Genomic DNA, 19,184 nt, shown 5'->3' with positions numbered 1-19,184 from the left:
TATATATTAATCATATACACATAAAATATTTATTTGTCAAGAAATAAAATCCTTCTTCTTCTTCTTCTTCTTTTTTTTCAATATATTTTTTTTCTTTCACATTTATATTCTATATGGTAGTTAATTATCAAGCAATTGATGTCGATGTTGTATCGCAGAATACATTAGTTTCAAGCGAAACAGCTTCGTTATTATCAACGACTGATTCATTGAAAAAAGGTGAATATAATTAAAATTGGCATTATGGGGAAAAGTTAAATTAAAATTATTAATCTTTATAATAGAAACAAAATTTAAAAACTTAATATCTCTTTTACCATCCATTATATTGGGCACAATTATTTGGTTTGGTGTCACACCTGATGAAGAACTTACAGTTACTGCTATTCATTTGCTAGCTGTATTTATAAGGTATATATATTTTAAAAAAAACAAACTATATAAATATCACCTTTTTTTTAATAAATATTTATTCAATATATATGTATTTATATATATATATATTGAATAGTTGCATATGCGCTTTAATAACTACAAATGTAGAAATATCGATGTTAGTTTTAACAGGTTTGACTTTACTAGCAGTAACACAATCATTTGAATGTGTTGACCATTTGACCGGGACTTTAACTGAATGTCGATTATGCGGTGAAATAAATCCTCTTACGGGTGAAGTTTTTCAATGTGAAGCAGGGAGAGATTCTTTTGAATTGTCACTTGAAGGTTTCTCTAGTCCTATTGTTTGGCTTATCTTTACCGCCTTTCATCTTGGAAAAGCGATAGAAGTAACAAAACTGGGTCAAAGATTATCGTTAATAATGATCAAATCCTTTGGTAAACATGATTTGGGTCTTGCATATGCAATTGTTTTTTCGGGTAAAAGTTTTAATATAATACACATGTATATATGTGCATAAATATTTATATTATGATTGTTATTATAGAATTAATCCTTGCACCATTTGTACCAAGCAATACTGCTCGTGGAGGAGGTATCGTTCTACCTGTTGTGCAGTCAATTGCAACTACTTTAGAGTCTACACCAGATCATAATCCTGAAGTTGGCAGTTTTTTAATTCTTGTTGGAAATCATGCTAATTTACTATCTGCTTCCATGTATCTCACAGGTAATTTTCCCTTCTTTCTTTTCTTTTTTTTTTCCTGCATATGTGCATCGTTTTATTATTATTAATCAAAAAATGATATAGGTATGGCATCAAATCCAATTGTTATAGCTAAAGCAAATCAATTATTTCCAAACATCCATTTTGGATTTATGGTTTGGTTGCAAGGAAGTATTATTCCAGGTTTAATTTGTGCTGCTTTTGTTCCCATTTTAATTCGCTGGAGTTTGGGGTTCAATAAAGGTACGCCAAATGTGGGGAAAGATGCAAGTAGGAGGAAGAGAAGGGATAATAACGTTGTTCTGCATGCTAAAATGGAGTTAAATAAAATGGGACCTATGTCAGTAAAAGAATGGGTAATAATAACCAAAAAAAAAAAAAGGAAAAAGAAAAGCGTTTGAATTTCATAAAATAATAACAATAATATAGCAACTTTGCTTTACATTATTAGGATGCCTTTGTTGTTGGATTACTTCAAATATAACACATTTAGAACCTACTTTGGTTGCTTTAATTGGTATTGTAGCTCTTTTATATATGGGAACCATTTCATGGGACGATGTATCTAGCAATATAAAAGCAGTAAAAAAGTATATACATAGTATATATGTATTATATAAACTTATTTTCTTTTTCTATATATATATATATATATGCATAGTGGGATACATTATTCTGGTTGGGAGGCTTTGTGACCATAGCTCAACATCTTTCTGAAGCAGGAGCTTCATCTTTTTTAGGCCATAAGATTTCATACGTTATTCAACAGTTTAACTTGCCATCTTTACCTATCCTGACAATTGCCTATTTTTTAACTACCTTTTTATTTTCCTCACTTAGTGCACATACAGTGGCCTTTGTTTCTACATTTTTTGATGCTGGTTATACTTTAGGTGCAAACCCGGTCTTATTGACCGCCTTTATTGCCTACTTTAGTAGTCTAGGTGGCTGTATGACTAATTACTCTACGGGTATGTCTGCCATGTATTATGCACTGGGTTATGTTTCTCGTGGAAGATGGTTTATGGTAGGATTTCAGATGGCTATTTTCTATTTATTTATTTATTTTACAATTGGTTATTCTTGGTGGACATTTTTGGGATGGAAATGAAGCACCCCATCCTTTTTTTTTTAAGAAAAAAAAAAAGACTATTGTTAATACGTTATATATTCCCTCTTTTTATTGTTCATTTACTAAAATTTGTGCTGATTATACATATATGAATAGACTATCAAATAATTGAGACACTGGTTTTGATTGATATATTCATTAAAAGAAAAGGATTAAAAGCTATTCTTTGTGTATATGATGGAGTATTCATGATAGTAGCTTGTTTTTTTTTTCTTTATTTCTCTAATTTATGTATCTTAGATATATACTTGACCAAAAAAAAAAAAGGTTAATACATAATAGCGTTTTGTAGGAAAATATAAAATACACTTTATGTAGTTCTATTCAATACATATAACAAGCATGAATGAGCTACTTTTAATCTACCCACATACACACATACAAATTTGCTTATTTTTTTTTTCAAGAACCGAACAAAATACCTATTATACAATTGGGGGGTTTGTTTTTTTATTAAATCCTGCTTTTAGCATGTCATTATTAAAATGGTAGTAAGGGTAACTTAAAATATGAGAATACATTGTAGGCTATCATTCATTAGACTCCACTACCTTTTGTCGCTTAGGATCTGGAGATTGTTGCTGACTATTTTCTAATTCTCTTTTTAAATATGTATTCTCTGTACGAACTCGATCCAATTCTGCTTTTAATACCTCTACTTGTCTATTTAATTCATTTATAGCTTGATCTGTTAATAATTTTTCAAGTGTCCATTTCTCTAAAGTGGAAGCCTCAGATTCTTTTAATTGTCGAATATATGCTGCTGCACGTTGAAGAATAGAGCCCTTATTCTTTTCGCATCCAGGTACTATTCGTGCAATCTCATTAATACCATCATTAATCGTTTCTCTTCTTCTACGCTCTACTTGTTTATGATTTTCACGACGTAATCTATGCCACTCCTCTGAACCTACACGAGGTTTTTCTTCTTTTCCATTTGTCATTGTCTTTCCAATTTGACTTGGTGACTGTATTTTAGTTGAATTAATGGATTGAGCAATAGTATTATTTTTTGTTTGGTCTTCGTTATTTAATTCGTTCATTTGAATTGAATGTTGTAAAACTTGTAAAGAAGCATCTTGCTGTTGTGCAATCGTACTCCTATTACTTGAATATTAGTTATATTATTGTAATACATCTTTTTATTTATTTTATTTATTTTTTTGCCAATTATTACCAAATTTCGTTATCTGTTGAATTATAGTTAATTGTATTAGTAGTCGTTGTAGATGTCGTAGTCATTATAGTACTGTCAGCTGCATTAGTAATAACAGGACTGTCTGTAATAACGATAGTTTGTTTATCATTATGAATAGAATCTTTTATAGTATTGACTGTTTTTATTGAATTTCCCTCATCATCATCATCATCATCTAGATTAACAACGACCTTTATTTATTTAAATTAGTATATAAACGCGTGAGAAATAGAAAGAATGATGCTTACTTGAGGTTGTATTAATCTTGGCTTAGATTCTGAAGTGATATCGGTATCACTACTATTTACTGATGTATCAGTAGTAATAGTAATATTGGGAATAGTTACAGTTTGAGGTTTATCAGAAGACATATTAATTTAAACAACAACAACAAAAAAAAAAAAAAAAAAAAAAAAAAAAAAAAAAAGAAAAGGAAGAGGAAAAGGAAAATATTTTATTTGTTATAAAAATTAATAGCCCCGATGAGTACAAGTTACTACTACATCCTTCGTCCGAGCCAGCAGCAGGTCAACAAGGAGTTAATAAGACATAAGCCCACCCCTTTAGATGTAAGAAGAAAAAAAAAAAAAAAAAAAAAAAGAGCTAAATATAGAAAATAGAAGGAGTTAATTGTCCAATGTTAATCATGAAGATATGCTCTAGTCACAAGAGACTACTTCCCCTGGATTAAAGAAATACAATATAATGATTCATAGTATAGTTTGTCTGAAAATAGAACCTATTGCATGATAAATAAACACATTATAGATGCATGTCAATAATCTATCTGGAAATACGAATATATCATTTATCAATAAATAAAAGCATGTATTCAAATATACACATATTTACATGTATACAGGTATGCATTTATATAACAGTTGAACTTATTCTGTATGTTTTGATCTGCAAGTTAAATGTATGCTAATATCTTATTTTATCAATTCTTTATTTATTTATTGATAAAATAGTATACTATGCTTCAGAGTTCTGTATACATACAAATGAAACTAATCATGTCTACTAACTAAAACTTGACCTGTTTCTATTATTTAGAATAGTTATCCGTCTTTCCATTTAACTCATTTTCAACTTGAGTCATAAAATAAAGGATTTATTTAGTGTTCATTCTATTATAATGCTATATTTTTTTGGTTCATGAAAGGCGTACTCTATTATAATAATAACAGCAAACAGCTTTTCTTCTTCTTCTTTTAAACATATCCTTTTAAAAGACAAGATGATTCATATAAAGAACGATTTGTCGTATTATTGGCATTTCTTCTATCAACAACAAGGTAAAAAATAAAAAAAAAATAAAAATAAAAATAAAAAGATAAAAATATAAAATATAAAATATGAATAAAGGAGGAAATATAACGTGGCTTAGAAAGTCTTTATGATTACACTATCTGAAACTCAAGATGAACAAGTAGATAGGATAACAATGAATGAAAGGTTTCTTGTTATAATAGGCTTTTTGTAGAATCACAGCTCTAAAAATATAATGTCTCAAACTAAACCTTTCCTTCTCTTCTCCACAACATAACTGTACACAACTTAATTTAACCTACGCTGGAAACAATTGAATTATACTAATTATTGTAAAGAAATAAAGCATGCTAATTCTTTCCGTTTCTTTCATTTTTTTTTGTATTGGAATTGTAAAGACTTGTCCTTGGATCATTCGATTTAAATACACTGCTTCACGTTGAATAAGAATCATTTTTTTCTTGGCTTCATAAGCTATTATAACAAAGAAATTGCTATAAATAAAATATATTATCCAATAACATAGACTGCATTATCGGAGCTATAAAGTTTACTTATTGTTCTTTGATGTTTGAAATATAGCATCTGCTGAGAAAATAAATTCGGATGTTTATGTAAACTTTTTTTTGTTTTTGTTTTGTTTTCCTTTTTATCTATCAACTTGTTATTATAAAATGGGTCTTTTCGACGAAGTTAAATCAAAGAATTGCTCTCTTTATGGACAATGGTAAGTTAGATTCTTATTACGATTATACATGAAAAAAGAAATATTCGTTTTGATTTTTTTTTGATTTTTTGATATTTTATTGATATTTTATTGTTTTTTTTTGGTTCAATAGGCTTGGTATAATATCAATCATTTGTAAGTGTTATAATAGTAGTAAAAAAGAAGGAAATTAATCGAGAGTTTTTTTTTTATCTCTAGTATTAATTGTATTGGGTATTGTTGGTTTTCTTGGACACTGGATTTTTAGTATTGTTGGATGGTAAAGAACAAAAAAAAAAAAAAAAAAAAAAAAAAAAAAAAAAAAGGGTGTTTGTATCTTTTTTTTTTAAAGAGTCCCTTTTATATATATATATATATATATTTTACTACGTTTGATAGGATTATCGCTTTTATTCTTGTATTTGTAGAAGTTCCATTATGTTTAAAGGTAAGAAAAAAAGAAAAAGAATCTGAACGTGACATTTAAAACTAAAGATAAAGTGATTTCTACCCCCACCCCCATTTTTAGTTTTGCCCAACAAGTCCTAAATTGTAAAATACATGAATTCTAATTATTTGTAGTTGATAACATAACTAATTCTTCTTGAATTATTATAGTGATAGCTTTATTGCTTATTTTGAAAATTGCTATTTCCGTGCTATTTTATATTTAGTGTAAATGATGATTCATCTTTAAAAAAAGTATCATTCAAAGTATTCATCTCGTGTGTTTCAATAGGTTTGCTGTAGTTATGTTTCTTTCTAACTTGGTTAGTGTTGGGCCTCTTATCGCCTGTGGTGTTTCACTCTTACTTGCATCTATCTTCTACGGTAATTCGTTTATTTGATCTATTTATTTGTGTATAATACATATTTATTTATTTATATAGGAATTGCTGCTTTTACTGGACAAGCATTTGCTAGTTCAAAGTAAGTTCATTTAGATAGAAACAAGTGTCGATTGGATATTTATATTTTTTTTTTATTTATTAGAATCCTTGGAGGCACTGGAGTTGATAATGTTGTATAAATAATGATATGGAATAATAAAGATAATATGTATAGAAACTGTAGTCAGTATATTATTCTAAATTTAGATGAATACAAACAAATCGATAATACGCAACAAACTTGTCTATTTCACTTCCTGTAGCTTGTTTATGTTAAATAACAATTGGTAGTCATTTATATCCGATAAGGGGTGTTTTTTTTTTTTTTTTTTTTTTTTATTATCATCTTAAAGTACTATAACAACTAGTAGTTTCTGTTCTTTACGAGTCACTTTATCAAAAAAAAAAAAAAAAAAAATTCTCATAAAGTCAGAAAGGTCTTGTACGTGATGATGGTATCTATATTATTCTTAATGAAGCGAAAGGAAATATTATAACGAAATAGGCTACAAGATTAATTTAACACTAATTGAGGAGTCTTTTGTATTAATCTCTACTTTATTTCTTGAGAGTCTTTTTTTTTTTTTTTTTTTTTTCCTTTTTTTGAAACAAAATTATTTTTTCTTGCTTACGTTAAGCGTGGGCAAAAATGATGCAAGGTGACGTTATTTTTTTATTTTTTTCGGTTAAAAGACGTCGAGAAAACTATTCCATATACTCACTCTATTTTATTTTATTTCACTTTATTTCATTTTATTTCATTTTTGATGAATAAGCCTGAAGCAGTAGCACCACAACCAAAAAAACCAAATAATTTAGAAGAAGAATCAAGTAGTAGTGATGATAATGATTCAGATCATGAAGAAGAATTACGTCGAACAATGTCGCAATTACAACCGCCTTTTTTAGTTCGAACAAAAACTCGGGAGGAAAAAGAAACGATGAGACAACAATTCAAAAAACAAGAAGATCAAAGAAAGGACGGATCAATAAAATCACCTTATCATTTTATAGGGAAAATTTATACTCGATTTTCTACGTCATTTATGTTGGAAAATAAAGCTGCAACTGCTAGAGATCATTTAGGTATATTTGTATATTCAAATAGAGTAATCCATCTTTTTTTATTTATCTTATTTTTTGTGTATTATAGCCAATGAAAGAACATTTCTAGCATGGTTAAGAACTTCTCTATCGCTCATTACGGTTGGAGTTGGTAAACACACATACACACACACACAAAAAGTTGAATGTTAATAATAATATGTTTATATCATTATCTCTTAACATTTAGCTATTACTCAACTTTATCATTTAACCCCGACCGGTGATTCAAATCAAGTCACTCATGCTAAAGTAGGTAAATCATTAGGGGCTGCCTTTGTTATATTTAGTATCGTTTTCCTTTATTTTGCCAATGCAAGATACTTTCATACGCAAATAGCAATGACAAAAGGTCAATTTCCTGCAAGTAGAGGCGCTGTCCTATTTGGATCCACATGTATTTTAGCTGTACTGATTGCTATGTTTATTGTTATTTTGCTTGATTTACAATAATCTATACCCACCACCACTACCCCCTCCTTTTTTTTTTTTTTTTTTTTTTGTATAAAAGTATCCTTTCTTATCCTCTTTATTTAATATTGAAATACATATTTACAAGCCTTGTTGCTGTTATTGTTTTCCCTTTTTATTGACTGCATCTAAAGATAGTGTATCTTATTTTGTTGCAAAAAAATAAATAAATAAATAAATAAAAAGAGAGAAAAGAAAAACATTTAGCTCTTTAAAACATTACTTTGATGTTTATAATAAAATAGCTATTAGAGACAAGGAATAGAGTATAATATGTTTATTTTTATTTCAAAATTAAATAGTAAAGAAAGAAAAAGATGCTTATTTTGGTTCATAAAGTAACTCTTCATATATAAAAGAAAAGGATACTTTACTACTAACAAGGTTAACCACGAGAAGGTATAAGCATTAATCTAACCTCAAAAAAAAAAAAGAAAGACTATTAAGCAAGTTAACAGACCTTTCTTTTTTTTAAGAAGGTTTTCTCAATATGTTGCGCCAAATGGCTTACAAACTTCACTTATGCCAACCAGTAAACACATAAGCTTCATAAGTAAGGACTCCTAAACTATGTTGGGACCAGACCCCAAGCATGTTTACAACTACCTCATACCCTGCTATTCTACTGGGACATTTAGCAGAAGCCTATCAAAAGACGCACCGGTTGACGTGGCGAGGTAGCATTGAGCATCCAGACTATATAACATGTTACAGGACAAGGTTTTTTCTTTTTCTTTCAAAAAAGAAATACTACATTGGTAAGCGCCCTTGTATATAAGTCGGCCTTAAAATGTTAAACCTTGTTCATGGCACTGTTACAACAAGTTTAACCAGCCTTAAAGAAAGAAGGAAAGAAAGAAGGAAAGAAAGAAGGAAAGAAAGAAGGAAAGAAGGAAAGAAGGAAAGAAAAGAAAAGAAAAGAAAAGAAAAAAAAAGAAAAAAAAAGAAAAGAATAGAGGGTGGTTTTGTCCGTCTTTTATCTTAGAAGGATTTAGAAGTTATAGTGCCCTAGCTTACAGTTATAACCAAGGGATCAATGGTGCGACAAAGATACACTTATTGTTCACTAAATCCTTCAATCCCATTAATAAAATTAATGGTGGATGCCAGCGATAAAAGCATTTGTCCAGTTGTCTAGAGAAATAATAACTTTCTCAAGGTGGAACCGATAAATATCCGTACATATAGTACTTATACAAATCAGTGACATAAAAAGCAAAAGCTATCACAAACCAAGAAGTCCTTGCAAGTCTTCTTTCACCGTAACAGTTGAGTCTGCCCATATCAGCAAGAAAGAGAGAACGCATCTTGAGAAAGATGTGTAAAAAAAAAAAAAGAGAAATAATAAAAAGTGTTTATATATTAATACATATATAAAAAAAAGGATAAAGGAAAGGAAATAAAAAAAAAGAAAGTAAAAAAAAAGGGATAACATTCCATTTGAATAAATAAACAAACATACGTAAACGTTATTGCGTCATCAGATAATATATACATGTATATATTATATACATCTAGATATAGTATAATCATATTTAACAATCAAGAAAATAGCGTTAAAAAAATGATAAAATTAAAGTTAAAAAAAAATACACACACACACACACACACTTCAACAATTAATAAACAATAACTATTCTCTGCTTTTGAGCCTGAAAAGAAGGGAAAAAGAGGATTTGGAATAGATTCTAGTTGATGTTTCCACTCTATGTAGCTTCATTTCTAATACTTCAATATGCATAAGCTATTATGCATTCCATTGTTTCTGTTTTAACAAACAAAGTACAACATTCAACTATAACTCATATATACTCTATTTCAGACTTTGAATTACAATAACATATATTATAAATATGCGATCTAGTAGCCCTGAAGACTAGACATAGTTATTCAATTGTGATATTACTTGTAAAATATTAAATAAAAATAATAAAAAGACAAAAAAAAAAAAAAAAAAAAAAAAAAAAAAAAAAAAAACGTCAAGGAGAGCAAGCAATAGTTCTAAAGTCAATGATTTTATTTATGAATTTAAATTGATGGGTATTTATAAGAATTGTTAAAGAGGTCTCAGATAAGATGTGAATAAGAAAAAATGTTAGTTACGACCGAATAAGATATGTTAAAGATAATGAAGTGTTAGAAGTTTTAATATTATTTGATGGAGTGGATCAAGAGAGTTTTTCAGGGGAATCTAGATAGAATTCATTGATCTGCTTGTTTAATCAAGAAACTTGGCGTTATACATCAGCTCATGACAAGCTCATTGACAAGTTTAATAAAATGAGCAGTTGTTGTACCTTTTGGAACTGGCTTTACATCAACTACACTGGTGTTATCCTCCTGAGTTCCTTCATCATCGTTAGTCGTCTCAGCTACACCCACTTTTCTTTCCACTGTTACCCTTTCTCTTCTTTTTTTGGCAATATTGTGTGTCTAATTTAGGTTTAGGAGGGGGCTTTTTCAAAACGGCATGAAGCACTGCAGACGAATGGATGGCTCCAATAACCAAGTGAGAGATTACTTTTGTTTTTTTTTTCAGTTTTAACCACAGCCCAGTTATTTCTCATGTTTATATGAAACCCGGCCTCATCAATAAGCACGTAATTTTCTGTATAGTCCAGATTTTTATCCTTCCATTTCATAAACTATTCGTATCTTGTCTCCAAATTGTCAACTGAGCTTCTAATTTTGGCTTCAAAATAAGGCTTTTTGACAATAATCTGCATAATATTCATTAAATGATGATTAGGCTGCGACTTTGATATATAAAAGCCTTAAAATGTTTAGTCAATTTTTCTATAATGTCATCGGCAAAGATTTCAGAATCATTATCTATCAAATTCTTAATATAGTCCTCATGTTTCGCAGTGAAAGTGATCTTTGGACCACTATTATTCTTTGATTTTTTTTTATAGAGCACTTCTACCGTCTTTTTGTATGTATTCCATCATCTTTCCGCAGTACATGGGTTCACCAAGAGTTCTTTGGAAAATTTAATGATATTTCCTTTCTCTTTGGGATTTTCAAATAAAATCCTTTCTTTGCTTGTCTGTATAAGTGTTATATACTGCTCATTTGGTAGACTTATCGTCTAAAGTTTTTGTTACTTTAGCTTCTTTCACCACACTCTTTTTTTCAGCAGGTTTATTAGCTAGATCAAATCTTGCAGCCAGCTTAGTTATTATTTCAAGTACAATGTTTGGGTCTATATTTTCTGTTAAGACACCTTCCATGGGATCATAAACTCTCTCACCATGTTCATTGAAAAGGTTGTCCATTCTATCTTCAAAATAAAAAGTAGTTGTCATTGTAGAGATCTCAAAAAGTTTGAAAAAAAAAAGGAACGACAAAAGAAACTGCATTAACGGGCAAAATCAAATCTTGTCTTTCGACAATTAAACAACAACCATTTTTTGTGTAATCGACAATATCCATCAGCTGGACTGTATAAGGAGTTCTGCTTGGAATGTATTTGCAAAATCTAAAGGCACAAAACTTGATTCTGCTGCTAGTTAATATCAATAGTATGTATATTTATATATATTCATGATCTTGATATTATTGTCAATTATTATATCTATCAATAATATATTATAACTGTTAAATAGAATGCATCTTAAGCAATGTTGTACAAGTTATACATTTATTTTTTTATAAAGAAAAAAAAATGTACATTCATGTTTAAATAATATCCAAAAAAAAAATAAAATAAAAAATAGAATAAAATAAAGTAACTAGTATTTAAAACTCATCAGCATCATCAAATTCATCAGCATCATCAATCAAATGCTCTTCAGAACCATCATAATCTTCTAATAGAACACCAGCTTGTTCATCTTGTCCTAGTGCAGTATATCCAGGACCTCGTCCTCGAGACATAAATGATGGCATATGTAAATTACTAAAGAAGTTAAGATCTGACCATGATCGAGGTAACTGAATACGTGAAAAGATACCAACAATTGCTACAGGAATAACAAATGCAGCAGCAACTATCTTTGTAACAATAGGATTTGATAATATGTTGGAACCCATTTGATGTGTATTATCAGGAAGTCGAATACGACTAATCATTGTAAAAAAAAAGTTAACTACATGCTTTACATATTTGTATATATCAATTTACCCAAAGTTGCCACGTTTACGATATTGGAGAGCAGCAAAGACAAGACCAGCAGCAATAATAGGAGCAAAAATAAATCCAATCCATCCATGTCTAGGACGACTAGCTCCAGGGCACCACATTTTCTCCGCACCAATCTTATCTAATTCTAAACCTCCCTCACAAGTAGATGCAGCGATTTTACGATACCTTTAAGAAGGTTTTAATAAATTAGAAAACATATATACAAAATAAAAAAAAAAGATTGAAGTAGTTACTTACCCAGTTGGAGTATAATAGAAATCTTTTGTACCATCACAAGTAGGTTCTAATGGTGAAAATCCAGGTACCAAAACACATTTGTTATTTGAATCACGAACATAATTAAAGTCACTATAATAGAAAAAAAAAAAGCAAAGATCAATATATGAAAAAAAAAAAACAAAAACAAAACATAATTTAAGTCATGTCCTTTTTACCATTCATAATCTTCTTCGGTACAAGCACAATTACGCACTACTTCTCTAGGTTGAACAATTCTTTCACCAATATAGCAATCACGATCTTGAATACGACGATAATACTTTGTTTCTCTACCGAATAAGCATGCTTCACCTCTTGTGTCTTCTGGACTCCATAATTCAAAGTCATCATCATTAGGATGATCCAAGTCTAGTTTACATTGTGTGGGATGCAATGCACTAAAATCAATGTGATAAGCAATCGATTTACCATCCTTCAAACCAAACAAAACATATTTCTGACTAGTTCCATCAGGTTGAGTAATTATATCTTCGATTATAACTTTTTCTCCTCGCTTAGCAAATTCATATGTATTCCAGGTTAAACCCTCATTTGTAGTATATTTGACGAAATGTGTAGGCTGTTCATTATCAACTAGAATCAAAAGTGCACCTTGATCTGCAAATTCCCAAAGATGAGTTCCCTTTTCAATTTCTGTCCATGTTTTACCTGCATCTCGGGTTAAAAACATATCACCATCGCGGTAGGGTGAAAGACTAGTACCCACATTACCTACACCTACCATCAAACCAACTGCACTTGACAAACTGAAAAGATCACGCGAGTTTTGTCGTTCAGAATAACAGTGTAAGTGTAAAGAACATTCTGAGCCTTGACAACGATAAGCTTGTCCCTTACTATCCTTTTCAGGGGGGACTAAACTTGTCCAATGTCCACCCGCATCTGCTGTCTTTCGAGTGACCAATTGTTTAGGATCGCCCTTATTCGTTTGACCAGGATTGCGAACAACATTAGCAATAGCAATACCTTCAATACCTTGCATCTTTTCAAAATCAACAATACCCAATTCATTACGATTTGCATTTTCAAGAGAAGTGACAAAGTAAGTTCCATTAGAATTGGAAGTAAAGATCGTTCCGTACTCACTTCCTCTTTGTGTATGAGTCGATACATGGATCCACATTGAATTGGCTGATTCCATCACTGTAAATGCCTCAGGTGAAATATTAAATGAGGCAGGGAATGAGGCAGCAGCAAAAGTAATACCATCTACACTAACATAGAGACGAAGATTAGCACCACCATTCTTGGCTACAGCAGCAACCATATATTTTCCAAAGACAGTGACGCCGACGATGTCGTCAAATAAAACTCTCTTGTCATGAAAGTAGTTTTGAGAAGAAACCAGTTGAAGAGTATTACCAAAGAGAGTCATTTGACTTCCTGATTGTTCACGGTATTGCTCACAGAAAATAGAATTGCGATGTGTAGCTTCAATTGTACCTTCTCTTCCCCAAATGCAATTACGCATATATGTGCCAAGAGAGGACCAACTACGACCATGATCATTTGAATAGAAGGCCTCTGAATGACAATCAGAATTAAGTCCTTCACAATTTTTCTCACCAATATAAATAACATAATCAGGATCCGTATTGTGGAAACTCATGACAGAACCAGGCAGATAGAGGAGTGGAGGGATAGGTGTACGAACTTCTTCAAAACTAGATGCCTTATCACTTGTCACATAATGAGTTGTGCCCTCAGTAATAAAGAAAGTGCGTTGATCAAAATAAGGATTTTGATAAATAGAAATCACTTTTTTATCAGCGAAAAGCTCTTTCCAACTATAACCATCGTTTTCACTCAGCCAAATCTTACCATCAAGGGTACGAACAACAACACGATCAGTATCAGTAAAATAGACATAATCAACTACACGATCTGTAAACTTGGTTGAGCTGGAAATAATGCCGCCTGCCTCTCCACAAGGCCATTCTTTTTCTTCTTCGAGATTAATGCCTCCTGAGCAGGTGCTCCTTATGTTTTTCTTGTAACCTGAGCGGCCCTTGAACGTTTTTCCAATTTCACAACGTGTAGGACGATCAGGGTGACGGCCCTTAAAGACGCATTCGTTATTTTCATTACGCCAAAATCCAAATTCGCATTCAAAATCAATATCACGACACTCACAATTCTCAACAATCACTTCGGGTTCTTGGAATTGAGCATTGACAATACAAACACGATCCTTCTTACGACGCCAAAGAGCGGTTTTCTTACCGAGTAAGCAAGCATCATCGCCATCGTCATCCTTAGGAATCCAACGTTCAAAATCACTCTTTTCATCATTGTGTTTATCAATAACGCATTTGCGTGTATTTGTTTCTGAAAAATCAACAGTAATAACGACTTGAGATCTTTCGATACCACGAGAATGACCAATAATAACGAATTTTAGAGTAGATGACTTTGGGTCAGTTGTTAAGGTATTTACTCGAATTTCATCCTTACTAAATTCATAATAATGCCAAGTCTCACCTTGGTCCCAAGAATATAAGAGCTCTTTAGTAGGTCTTTCATCGTTGATCAAGACAAGAATAGAGCCTTGATCACCAAATTCATATAGATGTTCACCTTCTTGGATCATGATCCAGGTATGACCTCCATCTCGGGTTAAGAACGTATCGCTTTCGGTGTAAGCATTCAAAGAGGGGCCCACATTACCAACACCAATAGCAAGACCAGGTGCACCACTAGATGAAAATATAGCACCAGGTCCGTGAATATCAGTACGACTGTGAAGGTTGAGTGAACATTCTTTTGATGAGCAATCATAGTTCTTGGGAGGGGCCAAAGGTTGCCATTGTCCACCATCATCCCAACTAATCATTGTTCGAACCTTCTTACTTTTATCAGGGTTACCAACTAATTCGTCAGTATTCCAAACTTGATTAGCAAGTATAATACCATCTATACTTTGAAATTTTTCAAAATCAACAAAGCCCATGCCATCACCATTCGTATTATCAAGAGATAAATGATAAAAGGTGCCATTTTCATTCGATTTATAAAGTGAACCATAAGCATTTCCAAATCCAGTAGATTTAAAAATATTCAATAAGATTGAATGTGTTGTGGATTGTAATACAGTAAATGTATTACGATTTATGTATTGATCAGGTGGGAACTGTGCTTCAGCAAAAGTCTTACCATTAACGCTTACATATAATGAAAGATCACCTTTATTACTGCTAGCAACAGCCATAAAATCTTCGATAACAAAGAATTCGATCACATTGTCAAAGTAAGACTCTTTAGTGCGTCCCCAGTCTGTTGTACGCAATAATCGCAGGTTATTCGTAACTTGTTTATTGTCATAGGCTGAGCAAAAGATAGTTTCCTTCTCAATATTATATCGTGAATCACGACCAAATATACATTTCTCAACATACATATCAAGAGAATTCCAATTTTTACCATGGTCACGAGAAACAAATGCTTCTGAATGAGGTTCAGGATGATTAGAATGTCCAACAAAGAGAAGCCAATCTTTTTCTTGAGGATGGAAATCCAATACATTATTCATTTGGCGTGTTGGAGGTAAAGGAATCTTAATAGTTCGCCAGCTTGCACCCTGATCTTCTGTAATATGAATACCATCTTCTAAGAATGCATAGGCGCGATGATTATCAAATTCGTGCAGGACAATATGGGTAACTGGGCCATTTTGTTTTAAAACAGGCTCCCACTTAATACCTTGATTACTTGATCGCCATAATTCGCCATTTCGAAGACGAATCAGAATAGCTTCAGAATCACGAAAGTATATGAATTGCTCAATTTCATCATCAAAGTAGATAGCATACTTGGAAATAGTGTCATCAGAAGGCGCAACCATGTTATTATGTCCATTTGTTTTGCCTTTACCAGCAGAAGGAATAATACCATTCACATTTTCACTACATTTGCGATCAACAGGATCGTCCAAGGCAGGACCATCACCAACAATACAGGTATTTCCAGGAATAAGACGATAACCACTGGAGCCAGGATAAATATCGTCTTTTGATTTACATACATCCTCAGAGATAAGATCAGGGCCAACACGAGTACAAGAACCATCAGGGTTACGCATAAAATTATAATCACATTCATAATCAGCACGTGTACAGGGGCAATCCTTTAATTCTACTATAGGGTCTTGAAATTCACGACCTACATAACAATCACGATCTGCTTTACGACGATAAAATATTTGTTCATGCCCCATCAAGCAGTCTGGGCCATCTGTGATATCACGGGCAACGAATTTTTCATAATCACTCTTTTTTTCATCGTTTTCAATTAGTTGACACTGACGAGAAAAGACATTTGACAAGTCAAGTTGAATAGCCTGTACTTTAGATTCTGCTGAACGAACTGAGCTACCGATTAATAAAAAGTTTCGAGAAGTAGATTCTGGATCAGTTGTTAACATTCTAGCGCGAATAGAAATACCAAGATCAAGCTTTTCCCTAATATACAATCCATATTACGAGTCAGTCAGTCATATAGAATTCATAAATAAATTAGAGCACTTACCAGCTTTCACCACGATTCTTACTCCACCAGATATGGTCAGTCTCTTTCTCATCATCTATCATAACTAGTAGTGTTCCCATATCGCCAAACTCATACTTATGTGCACCCTCACGTACCATCTTCCAGGTAAGCCCATAATCAGTTGATAAGAAAGTATCGCATTCATCATATTCAAGTAAACTAGAACCATAATTACCAACACCCATCATAACACCCACGGCCGACTCAGATGAACTCACTTGACCAGCATTATGATTCGTAGTAACAGAGTGAAGATGAAGAGCACATTCTCTCTCATTACATTTCATATCATTACCATTTATATCCTTTACGACTGAAATTTCTTTCCAGCTACCTCCATCATCAAAACTCATACGTGTACGAATTTGTTTATTAACACCCTGAGATTCAACTTGTCTAGGGTTCATAATTACATTTGCGATTAGAATACCTTCAACCCCCTGAATACGTTCAAAGTCAATATAGCCCATGACATTTCTATTTGTGTTATCTAAGCTTTTGATAAAGAATGTACCATTTGAGTTGGACTTGTACATAGCACCAAATTGATCTGAACCGCCTCCTAATACGTCTACCATCAACGAAGCTCCGGGGCTATCGACGATTGTAAACGATTTCTCATGAAGATTTGCGCCTTCAGGAAAGATAGCTTCATGCCAACGTTCACCATCTTGAGAGATATAAAATATTAAATCCTGTCTTTCAGGTGATGGCTTGACTACAGCAACAATAAAGCGATTGATTGCACTAACAGCAATTACACCTTTAATCTCAGTACCTGTATTAAAGTCTACAATTTGTTCCGTGTGAAAGAAATCCTCAGTTTGAACAAGATGGAAATCCTCTGGGTTCAGAATACTGGTTAAACCTGATTTTTTAGGTGATTCGACACACATAATTTCCTTTACAGGTGCATTATCAAATTTAGTACTGGAAAGACTCCAAATACAAGATGTGGTATGAGTACGTAATAAGGTAGTTTCTTCAAAATTGTTTAGTGTATAATAAGTCTATTAAATTAAATAGAAAACAAATACACATTTAAGAATCCATATGTGTATATATACATATTCATATATAATATTTACCTCTTGATGACAATCAACTCCAGTCCAAGAACCTAATTTACATTTAAAGCCACTAAATAAAATGTAATTGGGCCTCTCAGCATGAAAAGATAAATGAGGACCCACTGCTGCTGGCTCAACAGGTGTAGTAAATTCTTGCCACGTTTTTCCTTTATCTGTTGTCTTCCAATGCCGTTTACTTTTACCGAGTATATATGCCTAGAATAATAGGTTTTTGTTTAGTGAATACATGTATTTATATATATATATATATTCTTTCAAGTAGTGTTTTCAATGTTTACCCTGTCTGAATCATAAGGATGTTGATAAATAAAATTAGCTTCATCTTGTCCAATTTCCTTTACGTTATTCCATTGTTTTCCTTGATCCTCTGAACGATAAAGGGTATGTGAAGTTGCGTCGAACCAAAGAATAATCTGGTATTGATTACATTAAAATTAGCTTATAATCTATTTGTTTATTATATATATATATATATATACAGATATATATATATATATACGCAAAATGGACCATTACCGGTGAATCTTTGAAATAAAAAAATGTAGTTGGTGTTTTATCAAAGCCAGTTCTATGTACAGTTTGTGCTAAAGTCCCTTTAATGATTGTGATACCAAATAGGAACAAAATAATTAGGGACAGACCTCTTCTCGAGATCTGCCATAGTTGTCTCATTATATTATGTATAATATTTAGAAAATAGATAAAAAGAATGGAATCCCTGGACTTGAAATTAGCTTGATGACGAACCGCGTCCTTTTTTTTTTATGCTTATATTTATAAATAAAACTGAGCTATATATATGTATATGTGTATGTATATAAATATGTATATAAATATATATTTATATACAGTAAAAAGAAAAAAGAAAAAAAGAAGAAGGAATGGGAGAAAACAAAATATAAAAAAAGAAAAAAAAAAAAAAAGTACTAAATATATAAGCAGACAATAACAATACAACTGTTAAACAAATATTTCAATTTGAAAAATTAATGACCGCTGGGAGTCTTTAGTAGTTAAATCATGAAATTGAAAATTATATTTTTTAAGGAAGGAAAGAGGTAAAAGAAGAAAATAGAAATGATATTAATCGATAAAGGATTAAGCAGCTATTCATTCTTCTGGTTCATAAAGAGAAGAAGGGTATTCATCAAGCACCTAGCAATCCATTTTTTTTTTGAGGAATAGTGTAAATAGCACACGAGTAGTGAAACTAACTAGAGACTTG

At 31.6% G+C, this 19,184-nt stretch overlaps 7 protein-coding genes across 7 annotated transcripts; 4 read left to right on the top strand and 3 right to left on the bottom strand.

The window, feature by feature from the left end:
• Nucleotides 1-113: 113 nt before the first annotated feature.
• BX663DRAFT_547388 (Sodium/sulfate symporter) lies at nt 114-2,235 on the top strand (the record flags this gene model as incomplete). The annotated part of the gene is made up of 7 exons (XM_051531007.1): nt 114-219; nt 285-411; nt 512-876; nt 945-1,127; nt 1,209-1,480; nt 1,554-1,706; nt 1,786-2,235. 7 exons carry the CDS (start codon nt 114-116, stop codon nt 2,233-2,235), a joined length of 1,656 nt encoding a protein of 551 aa, XP_051387680.1.
• Nucleotides 2,236-2,483: 248 nt separating this feature from the next.
• Nucleotides 2,484-3,579, bottom strand: BX663DRAFT_8473 (uncharacterized protein). Its single transcript, XM_051532335.1, has 3 exons — nt 3,434-3,579; nt 2,631-3,357; nt 2,484-2,503 (listed from the first exon to the last, which is right to left on the bottom strand). Exons 1-2 carry the CDS (start codon nt 3,496-3,498, stop codon nt 2,787-2,789), a joined length of 636 nt encoding a protein of 211 aa, XP_051387679.1. The 5' UTR covers nt 3,499-3,579; the 3' UTR covers nt 2,484-2,503; nt 2,631-2,786.
• A 477-nt stretch (nt 3,580-4,056) lies between these two features.
• On the top strand, nt 4,057-4,771 carry BX663DRAFT_491744 (uncharacterized protein). Its single transcript, XM_051525118.1, has one exon. It carries the CDS (start codon nt 4,227-4,229, stop codon nt 4,380-4,382), a length of 156 nt encoding a protein of 51 aa, XP_051387678.1. The 5' UTR covers nt 4,057-4,226; the 3' UTR covers nt 4,383-4,771.
• Nucleotides 4,772-5,361: 590 nt separating this feature from the next.
• BX663DRAFT_491743 (uncharacterized protein) lies at nt 5,362-6,623 on the top strand. The gene is made up of 9 exons (XM_051525117.1): nt 5,362-5,453; nt 5,566-5,588; nt 5,652-5,712; nt 5,832-5,880; nt 5,962-5,984; nt 6,051-6,107; nt 6,172-6,263; nt 6,323-6,362; nt 6,426-6,623. The coding sequence occupies exons 1-9, from the start codon at nt 5,401-5,403 to the stop codon at nt 6,460-6,462; spliced, it is 435 nt and encodes a 144-aa protein (XP_051387677.1). The 5' UTR covers nt 5,362-5,400; the 3' UTR covers nt 6,463-6,623.
• Nucleotides 6,624-7,020: 397 nt separating this feature from the next.
• On the top strand, nt 7,021-7,907 carry BX663DRAFT_491740 (uncharacterized protein). The gene is made up of 3 exons (XM_051525116.1): nt 7,021-7,408; nt 7,476-7,538; nt 7,617-7,907. Exons 1-3 carry the CDS (start codon nt 7,090-7,092, stop codon nt 7,877-7,879), a joined length of 645 nt encoding a protein of 214 aa, XP_051387676.1. The 5' UTR covers nt 7,021-7,089; the 3' UTR covers nt 7,880-7,907.
• Nucleotides 7,908-10,844: 2,937 nt separating this feature from the next.
• On the bottom strand, nt 10,845-11,205 carry BX663DRAFT_547384 (uncharacterized protein; the record flags this gene model as incomplete). Its single annotated transcript, XM_051531006.1, has 2 exons — nt 10,845-10,946; nt 11,005-11,205. The coding sequence occupies 2 exons, from the start codon at nt 11,203-11,205 to the stop codon at nt 10,845-10,847; spliced, it is 303 nt and encodes a 100-aa protein (XP_051387675.1).
• A 338-nt stretch (nt 11,206-11,543) lies between these two features.
• BX663DRAFT_491736 (uncharacterized protein) lies at nt 11,544-18,806 on the bottom strand. Its single transcript, XM_051525115.1, has 8 exons — nt 18,476-18,806; nt 18,238-18,372; nt 17,957-18,154; nt 16,848-17,878; nt 12,479-16,780; nt 12,282-12,392; nt 12,024-12,209; nt 11,544-11,963 (listed from the first exon to the last, which is right to left on the bottom strand). Exons 1-8 carry the CDS (start codon nt 18,629-18,631, stop codon nt 11,639-11,641), a joined length of 6,444 nt encoding a protein of 2,147 aa, XP_051387674.1. The 5' UTR covers nt 18,632-18,806; the 3' UTR covers nt 11,544-11,638.
• Between the last annotated feature and the right edge of the window lie 378 nt (nt 18,807-19,184).

The sequence above is a fragment of the Cokeromyces recurvatus genome (genome assembly GCF_025118155.1).
Source record: "Cokeromyces recurvatus strain NRRL 2243 chromosome Unknown BX663scaffold_1, whole genome shotgun sequence".
In the NCBI taxonomy this organism is placed as follows: domain Eukaryota; kingdom Fungi; phylum Mucoromycota; class Mucoromycetes; order Mucorales; family Mucoraceae; genus Cokeromyces; species Cokeromyces recurvatus.
This window is presented reverse-complemented; position numbering and strand designations above follow the sequence as displayed.

What these genes read in the sequence shown, in the direction of transcription:
- BX663DRAFT_491743 (XM_051525117.1), top strand. Translation starts at nt 5,401, where the DNA reads ATGGGTCTTTTCGACGAAGTTAAATCAAAGAATTGCTCTCTTTATGGA. An exon ending in AAGTTCCATTATGTTTAAAG is followed by an intron (nt 5,881 to 5,961) that starts GTAAGAAAAAAA and finishes CCCCATTTTTAG; the next exon opens with TTTTGCCCAACAAGTCCTAA. An exon ending in TGCCCAACAAGTCCTAAATT is followed by an intron (nt 5,985 to 6,050) that starts GTAAAATACATG and finishes GAATTATTATAG; the next exon opens with TGATAGCTTTATTGCTTATT.
- BX663DRAFT_8473 (XM_051532335.1), bottom strand. Translation starts at nt 3,498, where the DNA reads ATGACTACGACATCTACAACGACTACTAATACAATTAACTATAATTCA. An exon ending in TCAACAGATAACGAAATTTG is followed by an intron (nt 3,358 to 3,433) that starts GTAATAATTGGC and finishes TTCAAGTAATAG; the next exon opens with GAGTACGATTGCACAACAGC.
- BX663DRAFT_491740 (XM_051525116.1), top strand. Translation starts at nt 7,090, where the DNA reads ATGAATAAGCCTGAAGCAGTAGCACCACAACCAAAAAAACCAAATAAT. An exon ending in AACTGCTAGAGATCATTTAG is followed by an intron (nt 7,409 to 7,475) that starts GTATATTTGTAT and finishes TGTGTATTATAG; the next exon opens with CCAATGAAAGAACATTTCTA. An exon ending in GCTCATTACGGTTGGAGTTG is followed by an intron (nt 7,539 to 7,616) that starts GTAAACACACAT and finishes CTTAACATTTAG; the next exon opens with CTATTACTCAACTTTATCAT.
- BX663DRAFT_491744 (XM_051525118.1), top strand. Translation starts at nt 4,227, where the DNA reads ATGTCAATAATCTATCTGGAAATACGAATATATCATTTATCAATAAAT.
- BX663DRAFT_491736 (XM_051525115.1), bottom strand. Translation starts at nt 18,631, where the DNA reads ATGAGACAACTATGGCAGATCTCGAGAAGAGGTCTGTCCCTAATTATT. An exon ending in AAGAATCGTGGTGAAAGCTG is followed by an intron (nt 16,781 to 16,847) that starts GTAAGTGCTCTA and finishes ATTGTATATTAG; the next exon opens with GGAAAAGCTTGATCTTGGTA. An exon ending in TTCTATTATACTCCAACTGG is followed by an intron (nt 12,210 to 12,281) that starts GTAAGTAACTAC and finishes ACCTTCTTAAAG; the next exon opens with GTATCGTAAAATCGCTGCAT.